The 20,493-nt window shown below is 37.8% G+C and overlaps 6 protein-coding genes across 6 annotated transcripts in view; 2 read left to right on the top strand and 4 right to left on the bottom strand.

The window, feature by feature from the left end:
• LOC129787458 (fork head domain-containing protein FD4-like) overlaps window positions 1-20,493 on the bottom strand; it is a 416,355-nt gene that overhangs the window by 93,959 nt on the left and 301,903 nt on the right. The gene's annotated exons all lie outside the window — the stretch shown is intronic.
• LOC129787473 (HIG1 domain family member 1A, mitochondrial-like) overlaps window positions 1-20,493 on the bottom strand; it is a 170,434-nt gene that overhangs the window by 41,811 nt on the left and 108,130 nt on the right. The gene's annotated exons all lie outside the window — the stretch shown is intronic.
• LOC129787427 (actin nucleation-promoting factor WASL) lies at window positions 42-9,684 on the top strand. The gene is made up of 5 exons (XM_055822999.1): window positions 42-701; window positions 790-1,017; window positions 1,108-1,207; window positions 4,217-5,031; window positions 8,592-9,684. Exons 1-5 carry the CDS (start codon window positions 582-584, stop codon window positions 8,847-8,849), a joined length of 1,521 nt encoding a protein of 506 aa, XP_055678974.1. The 5' UTR covers window positions 42-581; the 3' UTR covers window positions 8,850-9,684.
• LOC129787457 (BTB/POZ domain-containing adapter for CUL3-mediated RhoA degradation protein 3) lies at window positions 11,481-15,832 on the bottom strand. Its single transcript, XM_055823041.1, has 4 exons — window positions 15,625-15,832; window positions 15,443-15,534; window positions 15,092-15,351; window positions 11,481-13,037 (listed from the first exon to the last, which is right to left on the bottom strand). The coding sequence occupies exons 1-4, from the start codon at window positions 15,693-15,695 to the stop codon at window positions 12,567-12,569; spliced, it is 894 nt and encodes a 297-aa protein (XP_055679016.1). The 5' UTR covers window positions 15,696-15,832; the 3' UTR covers window positions 11,481-12,566.
• Window positions 16,396-16,904, top strand: LOC129787471 (intraflagellar transport protein 20 homolog). Its single transcript, XM_055823077.1, has 2 exons — window positions 16,396-16,530; window positions 16,600-16,904. The coding sequence occupies exons 1-2, from the start codon at window positions 16,407-16,409 to the stop codon at window positions 16,869-16,871; spliced, it is 396 nt and encodes a 131-aa protein (XP_055679052.1). The 5' UTR covers window positions 16,396-16,406; the 3' UTR covers window positions 16,872-16,904.
• On the bottom strand, window positions 16,883-20,311 carry LOC129787414 (probable protein phosphatase CG10417). Its single transcript, XM_055822980.1, has 5 exons — window positions 20,001-20,311; window positions 18,471-19,623; window positions 17,992-18,401; window positions 17,720-17,917; window positions 16,883-17,661 (listed from the first exon to the last, which is right to left on the bottom strand). Exons 1-5 carry the CDS (start codon window positions 20,109-20,111, stop codon window positions 17,383-17,385), a joined length of 2,151 nt encoding a protein of 716 aa, XP_055678955.1. The 5' UTR covers window positions 20,112-20,311; the 3' UTR covers window positions 16,883-17,382.

The following is a 20,493-nucleotide window of genomic DNA, read 5'->3' as shown; positions in this document are numbered from 1 at the left end:
GCAGATGATTGGAAAACTTTTCTCCAGCAGAGAAATTATTTATAGGGGCGTGTGGGCATTGATGTCAAAGTTTTGGGTGGAAGTGTACGCGATATTTTCTTTCTCAGATTTTCTTGCTATTTTTGCCTATTTTCCTCAGTTTTATGTACTACACCCCCAGGGAAAAACACTCCATGGGGTATGTGAGAGTGCATTGAGTGCATTATGTGCAACGGAAGTGGATCAGCCTGGGCAGGAGAGTGAAGAAGAGAGTGACGTGTGTGCGAAGGAATGTGTCGCTGACGGACATCCATCGCTAAGGCCCCGTGTGATTCACACAAAATCACACATTTTTGAACATTGGCTGTGCATTCAGTCGCGCGAATCCGCGGTGGCAGGCAGCACCATCAGCAGACCAGGTGCTCTACGCGTGAGTGAATTGCGGTCGGGTGGGTGTGCAGAAAGTGTGAGTGTTTTTTTCTTGAGGGTCGGGCTAGCCAGCTGGTGGAAAGTTCTCTCTGTGTGTGGTGCGAAGGAGTGCGTGTGGTGCAACAAGGGCAGAGCACACCTGGGTTGTCGTTGAGCAGGTGTAGCTGGGAAAGATGAAGCATCAGGGGAGTACAGCTGGTGTGGGCACCGAGAGAAAAATCAACAAGGCCAGCTCACTACTTTCACCCGAAGAAAATCAGCAGGTTTTCAATTTGCTGGACAGAAAATGCATGGTATGTTGACCCCTATGGGCATCTTCTTTCATCTCCTTCACCATCATATACTTCTCCATTACCGCTAAACACACATTTCTCCGCACAGTCAATGTGCACCGCTGTGGTCCAGTTATACGTGACAGATGCTCCAGCACATTCGCAATGGCACAAACGGTACACGGGGGCCCTGTGTTTCGTCAAAGATAGCGGCAAGAAGTCCTACTACTGCCGCCTGTACTGCCTCATGCGCCACGAGGTGGTCTGGGAGCAGGAAATGTATGACACAATTCAAATTCAACGAACTCGACCCTACTTGCTCAACTTTGAGGGTCAGGTAAGTTTCCCACTGCTGCCCATGGGCTGTAAAAAAATTGCAGAAGCTCTAATGCAATTTTTTTTTCTCTTTTAAAAACTCTCTCCAAAGGATGGCCTTGTTGCACTGAATTTTGCCTCAGAGGAAGAAGCTGAAAACTTCCACAGGATCTCCACAACAACAGTGGCCAATCGCATAAAGAGACGTGAAGGTAAGCCCCGTTTGATTCCCCTGGGAATATACTCAACTCATGTTGTCAGGAAATATCAAAATAAGCCAACAATTTGCATACAAATGACCTCCAATCGGAATTGTAAAAAAAAGAAAAACATTCCCATTAAATGGAATAGCTCAAGAGCATAATTTTCTGAGAGTGAGGCGAAGAATTCCAATCTGCGATTCTTTCTTTCTTAGAAATACTTAATTAGATAAAAGAGAAACGCACCAGATCTTGCCATAAGGCTTTATTTGCACCATCAAATGATGAGACAAGAATTACCTCTTCGTGATTGAATGCGCGCCAATGCGATGCAATTAAATGGAGTCTCTTCAATTAAGAAATAATTTTCTTATTATCTGCTCGTCTTTTACTGATTTTTTTTTCGGGGACTTTATTCTCTTTAAAAAAAAACGTCTCTCACACCTCAGAACTCTCTCACATTGCTTATCACTAAGCACGAAAGAAGTAAAAGCTCCTCAACTCATTGCCAAACACACCTGATAACGCTCATCTTATCAGTTGGCTCTGACCAAGGGGAAACAACCACATGTGTCGCCTTTTTGTCAGTAAAAAAAATGCCTGAAAAGTTAAGAAAATCCTCAGAGATTAAGAGAAAACTCCATGAAGAATTGAAGGAATTTTCCCCCAAAGTCATGTAATTATTTCTCAATTTTTTTTCGGTGACATTTCTTCCGCTTGCATTGTTACATTTTCTCCATCATACTGTTGTAATAAGTAGCGCAAGAGAATGGGAAGAAATTTAATATATTGATTGCCAAATAAATTATATTGAACACAAGTAATATTATTGTTTAGCAAAGAGAAAAGAAAGAGAGTGAGATTATCACACACAGATAAAGCTCTCCATGTATTATCTTGGCTTGAAGAAATTCGATTAGTTAATTCCTTATGCAATCTCTCTGTCAATTTTTCGTAGGAGAAAAAACGCCCAAAAATAGCTGCAAGATTATGAAAAGAAAAATATTGCACTTTGCTCAAAGCAAATAAGAAGAGAAAAAAGGTTGTGGGTGATAAAATTCGTGTAAATCGATGGGCAGAGGAAATAAGTTAATCAGCGCGCATACGATGTATTATTTGCATTGGGATTTTCGACATTTCCGCTCACCAACGATGGATATTCAGCACGTGAAAGCAATGTCTCTCTTTTAGCATAATTGAAAGGTTTTTTTTTCTGTTAATAATGTGCCGTTTTTGCGGCGAAGAAAAAAATGAATATTCACATAATTTTTGGAAATATCACAAATTTCTCAAAATTATACAACATTATTGGTTCCCAAAATATCGCGATGATTTTTGTCAATATTTTCAACAGCAAAGAAATCAAAATCAATAATACTTTCAGTTTCTCTTATCAAGTGGATTTCGCACCAACTTTTATCCACATCGCTGATTAGGGGATTATGCGAAAGAGATTGTGATAAATTAGTCATTATATTAATTTACTATTTTATGCATCATAATTAATGCTTTTCCAGCCTTCAATCTAAATAAATTAAAATTGTGTTAATTATTATTCCCATTTATGCTGAATTTTCTTATTATGTACAAATGTTTTTGCACTAAAAGCAAATATTTTTGACTCAATTTTCACGAATTTAGCAAATGGGAACATAAAGGTAAATGGGAACGAAAGGGTTACATATAAACACGCAAAAATCTTCTAAAGAATTCGTTGAAATTTAGAATAAAACTCAAGAACAAGAAGATTCTTCTAAGAAGGTGTGATATGCACAGAGAGAAATTCTTCCAGTATACAGAGACTGACTCAGATAAGTCTGATTCACAGCTCGTACTGTCTCGAATGTTTGTAAAGCTTTAGAAAGTCTAAAAAATATAAACTATGTATATTGACTCTGATATCAGATGATTTTTGATTAATATTTGATTTTTTATTAGAAACTTTCAAGTAATATTAAAACAAAAAATAGAAAGTTATTTTCTCATTTTCCGGGATGGTCTTATTTTTTTCGGTATACTTTTTTAATTAATTATAAACTTTTCTCATTTTCGTGTTTTTTCACAGAGTTTGTTTCAATATTTAGCACTTTTTTTTTTTAAATTGAAAAAATGGGGAATTTTCTGAAATTCTCCTTTCGGTGAAGGTCGATTTGTGATTCAGCAGTTAAAACATTCGAATTGCCAGAGCTTTCGACACTCTGCGTGTCATCCTCAGTGGTCAAAAACTATTGAATTAATGCTGTGTGAAACACGTCATAAGCGAGAAATGTGAGAGCATGCTAATTATACAAACTGAGAATGCTGAAGGCATGAAAACTTCTAAATTTTACAATAAATTAAACAATTTTTTAAATTAATACAACAACAGGAGAGGGGAGACTTTTTTTTAAGGTTTTTCATTTTCTGTCAATGTTCTTATTAATTTTCCACTTTTATTCTTAATTTTTTACAAGTTTTTCTTTTTTTCTCGCATTTATTTTATGTTTAAAATAGTTTTCCTAAATAAACTTCTCACAGCATTTTTTTCTCAACTTTCTGCTAATTTTCTAGTATGATGAAGTTAAACTTTTCTTTTATTTACACTTTTTTAATATTTCCATTGAAGTCTATTTTAGTGTGCGAGGAGATCATTCACACCAATTTTTCTCTGTGTATGGAAATTAGAATTTTCCTATCAGAATGGGAAGCTTTGATTTTTTTTTACATGGAAATTTTTGTTTGCTAAAAAGCTCAAATCCTCAGAAGACTTTTAGCCACAAAAAGCAATTAAAAAAAAATCCCAGACATTAAAGTTATTAAAGAATATTCTTATTGTTCTAACTAAATCGTCTAATAAACATTCCTAAATAATCTGCAGGTTAATGAAAATTAATTTGCAACCTTTTTCTTGGCATCTTCTATTGCAACTCTTGAAGAAAGTTAGCACATCATTGAATGCCAATGATATAGAGTAGATGTGTGAAAATTTGCAATAGAAAATTGTTGAAGAAAAATTTCCATTCGTGGTGATAATCTTTCCAGAACGTATGAAGCGATCGTCAACGAGGAAGGAGCCACCACCTCGTCCCAATGCCGCCCCACAGATTTCGCATCAGCACAACAATGTGGAAGAGACGTCGCAGGTGACACTGCGCAACAGGGCACCAGTTATGGCACAGCCACAGCCGGTGGCACCGGTGCAGAACTTTGGTGGGATGTCTGGTGGGCAGCAGCGTGCAAAGAAGGGGCGCGATAGGAAGATCACCAAAGAGGACATTGGGAATCCCACGGATTTCAAGCATATCACGCATGTGGGATGGACGGAGCAGAAGGGTTTCGACTGGACGGGCGAAGAGGTGGAGCATCTCAAGCCATTCCTCCGGAAGGCTGGTGTGTCGGAGCGACAGCTCAAGGATCGGGAGACGCGGGAATTCATCTATGACTTCATTCAGAGCAACAAGGTGATGGATCACCTGAACCCGAGTAGTCCGCCGGGGAAGAAACCGCCAGCGCCTTCAGGAAATGAGGGGCGACAGATGCCTCCGCCACCGGTGCCAACGCGTCAGCGTAGTCGCAATGGGGCACGAGCTGCTCCACCGCCACCACCGCTGCGTCAACCCCAATCGACTCCGGCTCCGCCAAAAGCTCCCCCGCCGGGACGTCCACCTCCTATGACCGCACCACCACCACCAGGTGCTCCGGCTCCCCCTCCGCCGCCACCGCCTCCCCCAATGGCACCTCCACCGCCCAGTAGTGGACCTCCGCCACCGCCGCCTCCAGCTGCTGCTGCACCCTCCAATGAACCAGATGGTCGTTCGGCGCTCATGGAAAGCATCCGTCAAGGCACAAAGCTCAAGGTGAGTACCACAATTCTCATGCTTAAAATATCTTCCAAAAAATCTTTCTGCTGTGAGGTCAATACATGAAGAGGTTATTTGTCATCAAAGCACGAACATGTTCGTGTGAATTTCAAGAACATCCCTCAAAAGGAAATTCCCATCAATGCAATGTTGGGAATTTTCTCTACAATTAATTCTTCTTCTCCCAAAAAAACAACAACAGAGACTTTTTTTCTGTCTATACAATGTAATTCTATTGGTACAATTGATGCATTTCCACGCCTCAATTAATTGCAAACATTTCTCACTTCCTGACTAGTTAATTGTGGCTGTTTTTTGCAACTACATTGTGCCTACAATAATAATATGTAGAATGGCGTATTTTAGGCATCATTTGCTACACAAAGTAATATTGAAAAGTATAAAATTTTGCCACATGAAGTGATAAACTTTCAATTCTTTTTTACAAGTTAAAAGAGCAGAAAGGAAGGCTAAAGCGAATTAAAAATTAAAATTTTAAAAAGGAAAAGTAGAAAGGTCAGAGAGATAAAATTCTAAATCAATATTCGTGGTTATTTGATGATGGAATTTAATCAAAATTATGGAAATTTTAATCAAAATTATGAGAATTATTGCTTCCTTATGAGGATTCTCGATTGGTCACCAGGGGTGTAGTGAGAAATCTATTCAAGGGGTTATTTTATAGAAAACATTTTTTTAACACTTGGAGGATCGAGGTTTCTAACATCTAAACTTTGACCTTGATTTTCTCTCAAAAGAAAATGTTTTTCCAAGTTTTTTTTTGGTGAACTTGAAGTAATTGAACTTCCCTACATAAAAATGAAGAATTTATCACGAAATTAAGTAGATTTTAATTCTGTGGCGCTTGAAAAAGGTCGAATTGACACTTTGTCCAGCAAAATCCTCCAATGGTTAAATACGCTAAAAAAGGATTAAAAAACGGGTTATGGATTGAATTTGCTAAATCATACTACCAGCTGATTCATTGACGGTTTTATTTGTCCACATTTCTAACGTTTAACATTTCAAATTCTTGACGTTTCTTTTCTTAATGTTTGATTTACGTTTTTAGCTGTGATTCTTTCGAAGAAAAGAATAGCACAGCTTCTGTGTACCACCTAAAATGCAATGTTGTCCGATCGGGCTCAAACTTGGGATGAGCACGAATTAGGGTCCCCACATTCCAAAAAACGTATGTCAACAAATTTTTTTTTCCGGCCGTCCGGCCGTCCGGAGTTTGATGCTAAATTGCAAGAGAACGGTAATAGATAGAAACTTGCGGTCAACGGCAAAGTTAGTATATCGACCTGATGTCGTCTGATGGTGAGGTCAAATTCACCCCCCCACCCCTCCGTCCGCCATTTTGGAACACCCCTAAATTTTGTTTTGCCTATATCTCAGCCCCTATTATAGCTAGGTGTCTGAAATTTTGATATGTTGTAGGGGCCATCAAGACCTTTCCAACGATGCCTCATTTGCGTAAATCGGTCAAGCCGTTTAGTCAATATGGCCGCCACAATTTTTCATCGAAAATCGGCCATAACTCGAAAACGGCTTGACCGATTTTGATCAACTCAAGCTCAAATGAAAGATCTCAACAAACCCTACAACTCTCTAGAACATCGGAAGTTTCATAAATTACCGCTAGGGGGCCAAAAATCAAAAACAAAATTTTCGATGAGTTTTCGATGAATATCTCGCAAACTACACGATGCATTTTCTTCAAATTTTCATATGTTATAGCTGACTATATTATCTAGCTCCATGCCAAAAATGAAGAAAATCTATGTCGCCGTTCTCGAGATATAGTCTTCCAAAGTTGGCATGTCATATCTCGGGTTCTACAAGTCCGATTTTAATCAACTCAAGCGCAAATGAAAGGTTTCGTGAAGCTCTACAAATGTCTGGAACATTACAATTTCGAGAAATGACCGCAAGAGGCGCTAAAGTCAATATTTTGCATATCCAAATTTTTTAAGTCTAAATATCTCAAAAACTCCACTATGCATTTCGTTAAAATTTTGGTATGTTATAGCTGAGGTCAAGACCTTTCCAACAACAGGTTATTTAAGAAAATCTATGGAGCCGTTCAGGAGATATTAGGGTTTTAATTTTTTATTTAATTAATACGCAAATTCTTAAGCGCCCCGCGAAGCGGGGCGCCTTATATATAAGGTATATGAATATAAATGCAGAATAAAATATAACGGTAAAATATAAATATATATAGTTGCATGTTTAATTAGTACGCTAACTATTTGGCGCCCCGCGAAGCGGGGCGCCTTATATATAAGGAATATAAATATAAATGTAAATGCAAAGTAAAATATAACGGTAAAATATAAATATATATAGCTACATGGTACAGATTAAGGAGAAAAGGGAATGTACATGGTAAGTTTCACTTACGGGCTGTGATTCTTCCTTCAGAGGCCAAGTTAAATGTATGTAAATGCAAAGTCTAATAGATAGCTGCAGAGTATGGATTAATCAGAAAAGGGAATGTACTGGTAAGTTTCACTTACGGGCTGTGATTCTTCCTTCAGTGATCAGTCTAAGTGTGATATTTGATATAAGTTTGGTGGTGCAAACTCTGGGGAAGGATGACTCGCGCCACGAATCACAGCCAATGCGCGAGTTAGCCTTCCCCCAGAGTTTGCACCACCAAACTTATATCAAATATCACACTTAGACTGATCACTGAAGGAAGAATCACAGCCCGTAAGTGAAACTTACCAGTACATTCCCTTTTCTGATTAATCCATACTCTGCAGCTATCTATTAGACTTTGCATTTACATACATTTAACTTGGCCTCTGAAGGAAGAATCACAGCCCGTAAGTGAAACTTACCATGTACATTCCCTTTTCTCCTTAATCTGTATTTTGTAATTTGTTGTTTCTCTTCTGAAATTTGACATGTCTTTTCCAAGAATTAATGTTAATGTTTTTACGTTTGAGATTCTTTACCATCGAATTACGTTTATTTATGACAATTGACGTTTAATATTTTTCCATCGATTGACGTTTCTTTTGAAACGTTTGTTTTTGTAAAAATTGAAGTTTTCTTTTGACATTAAACGCTTTTTTTTATTGACGTTATTATGATTCTAACATTTGACGTTTCTTTTTTAATTCTAAAATTCGACGTTTATTTATTTTGTTAATATTTAAAACTCTTTGTATCCGATCGACGTTTATTTTCATCTCCTGTTTGACATTATTTTTCCAACGTCTAACGTTAGATTTGCTTCATCTGTCAGGCTAAATAAAACTATCTGGATTAACTTAAACTAACTTAATTTTTTTTTTAACCGGATTGTTTATCAAATATTGTTTTAAAAAAATCATTTTTAAAAAAATTTTATGGCCTTTTTTGGTCAAAAAGTGTCTTCTTTTAACCTCTTTACAAACAAATGAACCGTTTAAACTTTTAAGGGATTTCTAGAATCCCAAACACCCCCTCCCTCCTGATTACGCCACTGGCTCTCGATAAAATTTACAAGCTGTTTATCCACATTTGGATGACCTTTTTTGCTCTCTTTTTTTTGCTTTCAGAGTGTCGATCGCACAAATGTTGTGGGCAGCACTGGCGATTCACGATCGGATCTGCTTGAGGAAATTCGTCGCGGACGAGATCTCAAGCCGGCGTCTGAGCGTGAATTGCCCAGTGTTCAGAGATCCAATAGTGGAGCTGGAGCTGATGCCCTGGCAGATGCTCTCCGGCGTGCCCTGATGGAGCGTGGCCGGGTAATTCGATCTTCGGATGAGGAAAGCAATAACAGTACGGACAACGACAACGAGTGGGACGACTGAATTGGTGGGTTGGGGGAGGTGTTTTGTAGAGTGACAATATCCAACGAGAGGTGATTTGTGGATTCTTTACACACGGTGCACGGGATAAAACAAAACAAACAACAACTTCTTAATATCTTTCACACACACACAATATGCCTATCATCTCTCGGGCTGCGTTCTTCTTTATATCATCAGCATTATATGCGTTTTTTGTATTAGTAAGGTGTTTAAGCAATTAATTTTCTCAATTATTCAGTGATTGATTCACTTGAATAATTGCGCCAGGATTAGAAGGAAAAGAAATGGAGATATCAAATGAAAAAAATGTTCGAAGTGGGGGTGAAGATAAAAAATTCTTGAAGAGTGCCAAATTAGGTAGTTATTATGTATTAATTCTTAAGTTACCAAAATGTATAGAAAGAGGGGAATTCATCTTTGATTTATCCCCAAAGGAAAAAGACACACAACAATACCTAAATAACAATTTATCACACCTAGTAGTGAATTTAGTATGAAGAATTTCTTGTGAGTTCCATTGCAGAGCAACAATAAAAATTCTCTTTTTTCCATATAAAATAAATATATATCATTGTATAATCATAATTATTATCACATTTTATCGCATATTAAAAAAAAGAATTTAAATGTTTCTAAAGGGAAAAATTTGAAATAAAAAGGAGGAAGTTCATTGATAAAAACACTGAGAGAAAAAGGATATAAAAGTACGACAAAATGTACAGAATTTTAAGAAAAAAAAAGAGTTAAATTAACATTTCTTTTGTTCTTCTTTATTTTTTTGCATAACCAAATTCAATTAATATGAGAAATATATTTGAGAAATAATGTTATGACATTGAGGGTGTGCCATTCACTTTGTGTTTGTTGATGCTGCTGCTGCCTAAAGAAGGTGAATCACTTCCTCCAGTCAGACCCCCATCGTGACTCAATCAACGCCTCGGGCTGTTTTATCATTTTTTTTTGCTTTTACCGTGATTTTCTGCAGCACACCACGGAGAGAGAGAACGAGAGAGATTGACGAACGGCCCACGTGTGTGAATAAATATTCCGCACTTTTCGCGCCAAAATGCATCAATAATCAATGACGCACATCTTGGAGATTTCTCTCGCACAGCTTCTTCTCACCTCACAGCCCGCCATGGTAATGAACGGTATCAGATTTCAAGTTAAATCCAATTTAATTTGAATCAAATGCTGGCAAATTTATACAAAAGTTTTGAAGAAATATTTATTGATGAGATTTCGTTGTAATTAAATTCTAAATTCTTTGTGGGTTCTTACGGGATTTGTTTTCATTCTAATGGTTAAAAATAGATTGAATAGTTCTCAGTGGAATTTAGAAATGTTGAGGAGAGAAATTCAAATGAAACGAACTGTATGGGGAATCGCATTAAAGAAATGTTTTAGTTGAAGGGAAATTCATTCAAATTGAGAAATTCAATTAATTCAATGAAGCTTAGCGAGCAGGTGTTTGGAATTAGGGAAGACTGGGGCTGAACGAAATTATTAAAAAATAAATAAATAAAACAGAAATTTCATTAGAAGTTTTCATAGCTTATGGAGCTTTAGTTTTAATTTTAATGAGATAAAATTGATAAAATTGTTTGAGATTTCTCTGATATTTGTTAGAAATCTCAAAAATTTCTTCCAGAGTTTTGAGAATGTTTTAAGTCGTTTTTTTTTAGAGAACTCGGAGAGATTTTATATTGGTTAATTTACAGAATTTTCTCATTATCGTAAATCTTTTTGATTTTTTAATTTTGAAATTTCAAATGTACATTAAAAAATTATTTATCAAAAAAATCAGAAATTAGATTTTTTTTCGTGTACTTTCCAACGATGTTTCGATTTTTTGGAATCTTCACTCTTTCCATTTTTAAAGGGATCTCTAAACCTTTGAGTAATTTTCTTCCTTTTGTAAAACCTCTTATTCCTCAAATTGCGGAGATTCTATTTTCATCTGTGACAGATTTATCAAAATCAAGTTAGTTCTTAAGTTAGTTTACAAAAATTCCTAGCAAAACCAATCTGTTTGACCGATTTAGATAAACTTCAATTATTGGATTAAATTGAATTAATTTAAAAAAAAAATCATTAATTAGAAGATTAAAGGAGGGCTTAGAAAAAATACGATTTACCTATCTAAATCGAACCGAAATGACTAAAAATTCGTTAAAAAGACAGCTATAAAACCATTGAAAAACTTCAGACAGACTCTTTTAAAATAAGAAAATTATCATATTTTTTTAAGGCTATCGTTAGGATAGCTAAATTCTAATCCTTTAGGCTATATGGATCCGGAAGGAATCCAACAGCCGTACTTTAAAGTGCAAAAGAAGAAGAAATTCTAATCCTTTCTTAAAAGTATAAGCTCTAAAACTCATATTCCAAAGGTCCAAAAAGGATTAGATTAAAAAACTACTCAAAAAAGTTTTTAAATGTTAAAAATTAACTAAAACTTGACTATTCTGTTCTTTGACTATTCAAAAGATTTAATTCCTCTCTGGCATCTTCGGTCCATGACAACAGTAACCAAAGTTAATAGACTCCTTCAAAATACCTAAAAAAAAAATAAAATCTCAAAAGACGAAAAACTCTAAAATCATTATTAAAAATAAAACATCAAAGAAATGCAGACGTTCATTTTTTTTTATTTGTCTTCCAGAGAAGGTTTTTTTTCATTTTAAATACATTTATTGAAAGATAATATTGTTCCACGTGAGGGACTGATTATTTTTTTGCTTAGTCACAACGGTCATTACAATGGGGATTAATCTTTGCTCATGTTAAATATATAACTCTCTCTTTAATTTTTTTTCTCAATGCGCTTCTGTGACATTTATAATTTATTTTTATTTCTTTCTTTCATCTTCCTTTCAATTTGGTTGATAAATCTTGATAAATTTGTAAAAGGGAGGGGAAACGATGAGGGTGGTTTTATCCATTTCATCTCTAAACATTATTCTATTTCTTCTCATCATTTTCAAGGGATCCTGTCCTGTGGAGGATTTTTTTATTACAGAATACAGCTATAGTTAGTTTTTTTTTAAACATTCATAAGTTTTTTTTTCTTTAAATTCTGTGTTTCTTTCTTTTGTATAATAATCCAGTTTAAAACATTTAAGAATAATGTAACTATTTTTTTTTTCTTTAAAATGTGGTTTAATCTTGCTCTTCAAGAGATATTTTGTTTATTTTTTCCAAAAAAGATTTCTCATTTTTTTTTTGTTCTTGAGCACAGAGAAATTCTTGCATTGAGGTTTTCTTTTGTCATCATTTTGATTCCCTCGTTTCCTGTAATTTATTTCTTTTATTTTTGCTTTTTTTTGTTGTTTTTGCTCAATGTGATTTGTTGTGGTTGGTGCATCTTCTTCAGTCCTTTAGCGGGATGGGACGGGGGATGAGTGGTTAGAAGTTAAAATCTTGGAGTCGTGGCACAATACAGCAGAAGAGACTGTCAAGGAGGAAGGCGATAGCATCACCTATGGCTTCTGATGAAGATGTAGAGGAGGTTGTTGCAGGGATTGGAGGATTGGGCTGTGGAGGAGCAGCAGCGACAGCGGGAGCAACGGGAACTTCTAGGGGGAGTGTTGGTGTTGATGGCCTCATGAGGATGCGATCCTCGAAGCGATGGCTGAAGATGACACTGATATTTGTGGCTATTTCTCATTTTTTCTTTGGCAAGAGGGCTCGTCTGAAGCTGAGCTGGTGCGCAAATCAAGTAGGGTTGTTCTGCTTATTGGAACGCAAACGCGCCAATCCTGTGCGTTCTTCCTCCTCATCACTCGTGTACGTCGACAATCCCGCACTTCCAGCTGCCACAACACCCCTCGTCGTGCTTGTTGCCTGCACCAACTCCTGATCAGGCAAATGCTTGTCCTCATACAAAATAATATTGAGCGTCTCCTCGTAGATTCGTGCCTCTGGGTACTCAACTTTCGTGTGCTTCTTATCCGTGGCATAGACAATGGATGTGCAACACACCTCAGCCACCTTCTTCCCATTCCCATAGAAGCTCCAGCAGCAAATCTCATTTGAGCCAATGACATCCTTAATGAAGAGAATGCGGCAGCTGAAGCGCAACGATAACTTGTCGAACAATTCAATGTTCTTCAGCAAATTGTCATCGGATGTATTTGTGTAGGAATACTTATTGTTGTGACGATTAATCAGCAATTTAACTACGGGCTGCAAGAGGAGACAACACAACAAAGTACATGAGACACGGTGAGGCAATGTGGTTAAAAATAGAACAAAAATATCACACACCCCGCCACAATGCGGTGTGGGAGATTTTCTCCAGACATGCAAAGAAGGGAAATATTTCTTCGTTCTCTCCTGATTTTACTTATTGAGAAAAGTTCAAAAGTTGAAGGAAATATTCTCTCTATAAATTGATTAAAAGTTTCCCTTCGATCTATTTCTATTTTAATTTTATTTCTTTAATGCAATTTATTGAGAATTTTCATTCATTTCTTGTCTTTTAAAAGCCTATAAAAATAATTTAGTTTAATAAAGTTGAATAATTTCGTCTTGAAATTCTAAGGGTAAACTTAAGGGTCCTTAAGGGTAAACTCATGAGTTCTGAAGTCTTCAAGTATAAGAATTCTATCCAAGTAACCCTTTCCTTACCAAAAGGGAGGAACGATATTCAGGGAAATCAGTTTAGGTTTGAATTTTTTAGATTACTGCCTTTTTATATTAATTGTTATACATTCATTGTATAACCGTTATACATTTATTGTATAACTGTTATACATTCATTGTATAACCGTTATGCATTTATTGTATAACTGTTATACAATGAATGTATAACCGTTATGCATTCATTGTATAACCGTTATGCATTCATTGTATAACCGTTATACATTCATTGTATAACCGTTATGCATTTATTGTATAACAGTTATACATTCAGTGTATAACCGTTATGCATTCATTGTATAACCGTTATACTTTTATTGTATAACAGTTATACATTTATTGTATAACCGTTATGCATTCATTGTATAACCGTTATACATTCATTGTATAACCGTTATGCATTTATTGTATAACTGTTATACAATGAATGTATAACCGTTATGCATTTATTGTATAACTGTTATACATTCATTGTATAACAGTTATGCATTTATTGTATAACTGTTATACAATGAATGTATAACCGTTATACATTCATTGTATAACTGTTATACAATGAATGTATAACCGTTATACATTCATTGTATAACTGTTATACATTCATTGTATAACCGTTATGCATTTATTGTATAACTGTTATACAATGAATGTATAACCGTTATGCATTCATTGTATAACTGTTATACAGTCATTATATAACGTTATGCATTTATTGTATAACCGTTATGCATTTATTGTATAACCGTTATACATTCATTGTATAACCGTTATACATTCATTGTATAACCGTTATGCATTTATTGTATAACTGTTATACAATGAATGTATAACCGTTATGCATTTATTGTATAACTGTTATACATTCATTGTATAACAGTTATGCATTTATTGTATAACTGTTATACAATGAATGTATAACCGTTATACATTCATTGTATAACCGTTATGCATTTATTGTATAACTGTTATACAATGAATGTATAACCGTTATGCATTCATTGTATAACTGTTATACAGTCATTGTATAACGTTATGCATTTATTGTATAACCGTTATACATTCATTGTATAACCGTTATGCATTCATTGTATAACCGTTATACATTCATTGTATAACCGTTATACATTCATTGTATAACCGTTATACATTCAAGAAAAAATAAATTTTCGAGTTATCATATGGTCCTTAAGGGTAGACTTATGCATTTTGAAGTCCTTATCTTCGTAAGGATTCCAGAATGGCTGGAAAAGAAATTTATCTTGTATCTAAATTAAATAATAATAATAAATTTACCTCGTATCTAATAATTTTTTTTTCAATTTAACCCCATACTCCCCTAAAACTTACAACTAGCTATAAAATTGAGAAGAAAAACTCAAAAAATTTTAATTGAAAATGAACATTTTTCCAAGAAAACTTTCATTCCAAACGTTCCAAACTCTTCCAGGAAATCTATAATTTTCCTGGAATTCATCTCTCTCAATAAAAGGCAACGTACAAAGAGAAATTGGAGAGAATTCTCTCAAAAGGGGGTTTTACATGAACTCGTGGGCAGATTCTGGGAAAATTAACTTTTTTGTGAAAGGCGGAAGACTCACTTTGACTGATGAGCTTATGAGCATCTGCTCTTCCTTTTGCGACGTAATGAGCGGTACCCGACAAATGGGTTCAGTTTCACGCTCCTTCTTGGGGAGCGCCCTTTCCAGCTGCACCGCCAGTTCGCTGATGCAGTAGTATTTTGCCTCAGCCAGAAGCTCGTAGATGCCTTTTGGGGTTTCCGGAAGTGTCACTGTGCCGTCCCGGAGAAAATTGAGAATGACATCAAAGTGTGTGCCACTGCGATCAATCATTATCCACCCTGAAATGTCCACAAGAAATGTTAGCTTATCTCCCCCACTGCACTTGCTCTGGAATCTAATCAGCTGGAAGATAATCCTCATTCAGCGTACCTTCTGTGTCCGTGTGTAGCTCCATGCGTCCACTAAACATTGCCCGGAACATTGTGTCATGCTTCGTGAGGGTCCCTATTGTCGTCTGGAATCTTCGGGGGCGCAAGGAAAAGAAAGAAAATGAGGGGAAAACTCAAAAATTCCACCTGAGCCGTGAAAAGTCATTCCAATTTGCTACTCACAGTGATCCACCAACATTTAATTTCACATACTGCGACGAGGGTCGTATTAATGTGTTGTCACACATTTTCATTCACTTCCAGGGGCTTTCCTTTGTCCGCCAATGGGGTGTTTTTATTGTACTTTAGAGGCAATCAAAAGAAATCCACCACGAAAAATATTTTGAGAGAATTTTGGGCTCAACAAAACCCACAGAAATCCCAGTAAAGAATGTCCGATGGACTTGTTTTATTTTTATCCTGCAATCTGTCATGATACAAATACAGGCAGTCTCAATGACATTTTTATGACCAAAAGAAGAACAAAATATAATATGAAAAAATGAGGAAAAATGAGAATAATCGTACAGTTAATAATAATATAGATAATTTAGCTATTTTTTTTAAAATTAATAGAAGTGAGAGGGTGTGCATTTTAACCCTTTAACGTTTTTTGGGTACTCTGCTGATTGACCTTAACGCAAATTATTTTTTAGGAAAACTTCTAAAACAACTTTAAAAACATTTAATTGCTTTATTGCTATTTTTCCGGTTTTTTCCTCAATTTTAAACGTTGTAAGAAGTATTATGTCCTTATAACAACCACTAGCTGGCATTGGACATTTATTGTGTAGCAGACGAATCGTTTGTAGCCATGTATTGGGACACGAAAAAGTTTGGGACATGAATTTTATTCAAATCCAACGGTTTTCGTGTCCATGGTAACGGCCAGGGAAACAACATGACCCAGAAATTTTCTATTCTTTAGCATTTTGAGCATTTTCAGAGGAATCTTCCTGATCAGGATGAGTGAGGAATTAGCAAAAGTAGGTCTCTACATTGATGATCTCTACCTTCTGCGCGTTATTGAGCCGGAAATTGCCAATGAAACCAACGATTTGAAGCACGATTGCACAACATACAGCGACAGTAAAGTTTCTTCCCCCCAAAGAAAAACTCTCTAAAAATCCCTCTAAAAATTATTCTTTCCCCCCACAGAGCTTCAGGAATTCCAGACACTCATCCAGAGCTTCCTACGGGTTGCCGATGAATTCGGAGCTGAGGTTGAGAAGGAGAAAATCCGCACAATTGGCATTCAGAATCTCGTGAAGAATCTCTCGAAGCAACGTGAATCGGAACAGCAGCAAATCCAGGCGGAAATCATTGAGAAATCCCTGGAGTTGGAGCGCCTGAAGATTGAGCTGCAGCACCTGCAACGCATTGAATCTGAGCAACAGGAAATAATGGATAACTTCTACCAGACGCAGTGAAAAGAAAAAACTTTTGCTGTGTACTCATCTTTATTTTTCAATTAAATTACTCACGAAATTACCTTCTGATCAATTTTAAACAATTTTTTTCTTTTTCATTTAAGATTAAAATTAAAACATTGAATATTTTCTTTTCTTTCATTCTGCTCTAACACGTAGAAATTAATATGCGTATGACAAACATTTATCTTTCATTTCTGTTCAATCTAATTTTCTTTTCTTTAAATATTGGATTTGTATCAATTTTTTTCTTAAGTTTCTTTTTGTGTTGTTTTTCCCATTAATAAAAAAAGCTCCCAAACAGTGAGAAATTCTTGTTTGAGAACATTGTCCTTTTTAAATCTCTTCCTCAGCTCTCTCCCTCTCTCAACAAAATATCCTCCAATTTCTCCTTCCAAAACATCTTAATCCTTTTCATTGTTTTTTTCTTCTTACGCGGGGAATTAGGGGGGCAAAGAGAATTACCCAGCATCCACCCGGGGGCGTCGACGCACAGAGCTCAATGATTTATTCACGTGGAGCTGACATCGTTGGCAATGGTGTCCACAATAACAGCTCCAGAGAATTCATCATCAGTCTTCAGTCTCTTCGGCCCATCAACCTTCCCATCTACAACACCATCGGCTTCCGGAGATGCTGATCTCTTCTTGCTGGACGCCACAAGTTCACCCGATTGCTCAACTTCCGCCATCTTTGGCAGTTCTTTCGTGAATTTCACAATGATTGCCGTCATGTTGTCACATCCGGTACCATCCCCTGTGGTGTCCTTGGCTAGACAGTGGTCAAACAACTGCAAAAGATCCACAAATTAATGCCCAAAGAATCCTTTGAAAATCAATGAGTTTTACCTCCTCGCAAATTTGAGATATTCTCTCTCGTCCCTCATCCAATCTCTTCTTCACAAACTGCACAACATTCTCGCTGGACATGAAATTCCAAATGCCATCGCATGCCAGGACCATGAATTCATCCTCCGGCGAAATGGTCATCTTCTTCACATCTGGCATTGCGGAGATCATCTGCTGATCCGGTGGGAGATCCGTATTCTACACAAATAAACAAGAAATGTAATTAGAAAAGAATTCTTTGAGATTCTTGATTTTCCTGGATGCTTCCTTACCATTTTGTAGGCATGATCACCAATTGCGCGTGAGAGATTTAAACCTCCATTGACGCGTCCATCTACGGTGACTCTACCCCCAGCAAGGGTGATCCGTTTGTGTTCAATCTCATCCTCTGGCTTGTGGTCGAAGCTCATCTCAATTGCCGTCCCATTCCGGCACACAACACACCGGGAATCACCGGCATTTGCCACATAGAGATCCCTGCCACAGAGTAGAGCCACAACAGCTGTACACCCACTATCCTTTCCCGGTTCCTCAATCATATTACTCATAAATGCCTCATCTTCGGCATTGACATAGTTTTCCGGATCTGCATTTGCTCTCTCCTCATCACTATCCTCCTCATATTCTTCCTCATCATCCTCCACGTCACTGTCTTCCTCCTCGAGATCCTCCGTGCTTGTCTCTGTGGAGAAAAATATCCTCAAAATATTACAAATTTCCTATCAAAGACAAAATAACTTCTCAAACTTGCCATTGTACGATTCATCTTCATCAGAGGACGATGCGAGGGCATTTGGAACATCCTTGGGAGGAGCTGGGGCCTTCTTAGCCGGGGGAACTTCATTGGAACTGGAGCATCCACCACTGTTGCTGGTTACTTCACCATTCTCCTGAACAGCAGACGAAGAGCTGGAAACGCCCTCACCTTTACCACTATTGGTGGAAACTTCAGACTCCTGGTGGCCGCTGGTGCTGGTGGTGGTGCTGCTGCTACTACCTCCGGCAATTTTTGAGCTTGAAGCACTCACAGCATCATCACCCTCATCTCCATTGGGAACCTTCACCTCAGGCTGTCGTGCCACCTGATCCGTACTACTTCCGGGCTTTTCGGCGGCTTCCTGCAAATCAGCCCCCTTGCGTGCTGTCGATGAGGATGACGATGAATCGGGGCTGTTGTAGCTCTCCTTGCTATTGGCAGGAATTTCACATTCGGACACCTCATTGGAAGCAGCTGCCTCAACGGGTACTTCGGCCTTCTTGTCACTCGTGCTTGAACTACTCACGGTGGAATCAATTTCAGCTTCGAGCTTCTTCCTCGCTGAACGTGAACCCGACGGACCCGCTGATCCCGATGGTCCTGCTGACGATGACCCAGCTGAACTTCCAGCAGCTGAGGATCCTGCGGTGGAATCTGTATTTTGCGTACTACTGCCACCAGCACCGGATGAACTAGAGGCAGCTGCAGCAGCGTCATTTCCTGCACCCTTTTGTGCCCTCAGGAATGGCGATAGGGGTTTCTGCTTCTCCTTCAACCTCTCCACGGGACCCTTGTATTTCTCCAGAACCTCTGTGAGTGGCATTTGACTCTCCTGACATAGCTCAGCAATGTCCTCCTCATCCTCACTGTCGGACGTATGAAATTCCTCATTTGCATACTTATCCCCCGCCATGGTTTTCAGCAGTTCCAGCACCTCTTCGTCCAGGAGGAGCTCATCGAAGCCCATAAAAGCATCCTTTAGCGCCTTCTCAAATTCCCCCGCCTTGTAGGGATCGAGTGTTTTGAGATAGGCCGGGAATCTCTGACTGCAGAACTGAGCAATCTCCGCACCCCCATGCCCATCGTAGACCCCAAAAAAGGAGATACTCCGGTCACGATCGAAATTCGGCAGGCAATTGTGGGAGTCCTGCGGCGAGGAAGAAAAAAAGTGAGGTTATGACGGTGCATTGGTACGCCACTTGCACATGCAACGATGCACCACCCCCCGGGAAGCTCACCCAGCCGTCCAATTGGAACTTTTGCGGGGATTTTGCAAACAAAAATTCACATTTTTCACGCGAAAAAATCCAGTTATTTGCACTGATTGGGTGAAGCGTGTGTGCGTGCAAATGGGCTCTAAATGTAGTGGTGAGTGTGCGAAAATTGAGCGCCCATTTCGCAGAGACGCCGCCCCAGTGCGTCCCACCGAGTGACGCCAAACACACCCCACTGTGTTCCCGGGTAGCCCCAAAGCAACCACGGGCGGCCGGATGTGCGGGAATGTGGGGAAAAAAGGGTACTCACCTCTTGATTTAGTCGCCAACCTTGCATGGAACTCGCACCGCACGCCAAAAATTCATTCTGAACATCCTTCGAAATCTTCTCCGTTACCGGCTCCGAGAGGTATGCCCCCATGTTGATTGCTTTTCCACACACCACGGGCACACGAAAATGCAATGTTCTGCGCGCCTATGCAGTCAGAATTATCAAAATTATTGATATTTTTTGGAGGAAGGAAAGAAAAAACACGGCGTATTGACTACCTCCTTCAAGTTTTTACACACAAAGATTTTACGCAGAATTGCGTCGCTTCAATCAGCTGTTGCTGCATTGTAATTCAGCGGATTGAAAGACAATTTTTTTTCTTCAATGGAATATCGATATTTTCCTTATTTTATCGATTTTATCACTTCTGAGGCTTATAGAAATTCTAATTGTACAAGAACTTTATGAAGTTTTGGTTTGTATGAAGATTTTTGGATAAAATTTATGTTTTTTTTTCTTTGTTTTAAAGGCT

Source organism: Lutzomyia longipalpis, chromosome 1 (assembly GCF_024334085.1).
Source record: "Lutzomyia longipalpis isolate SR_M1_2022 chromosome 1, ASM2433408v1".
In the NCBI taxonomy this organism is placed as follows: Eukaryota; Metazoa; Arthropoda; class Insecta; order Diptera; family Psychodidae; genus Lutzomyia; species Lutzomyia longipalpis.
This window is presented reverse-complemented; position numbering and strand designations above follow the sequence as displayed.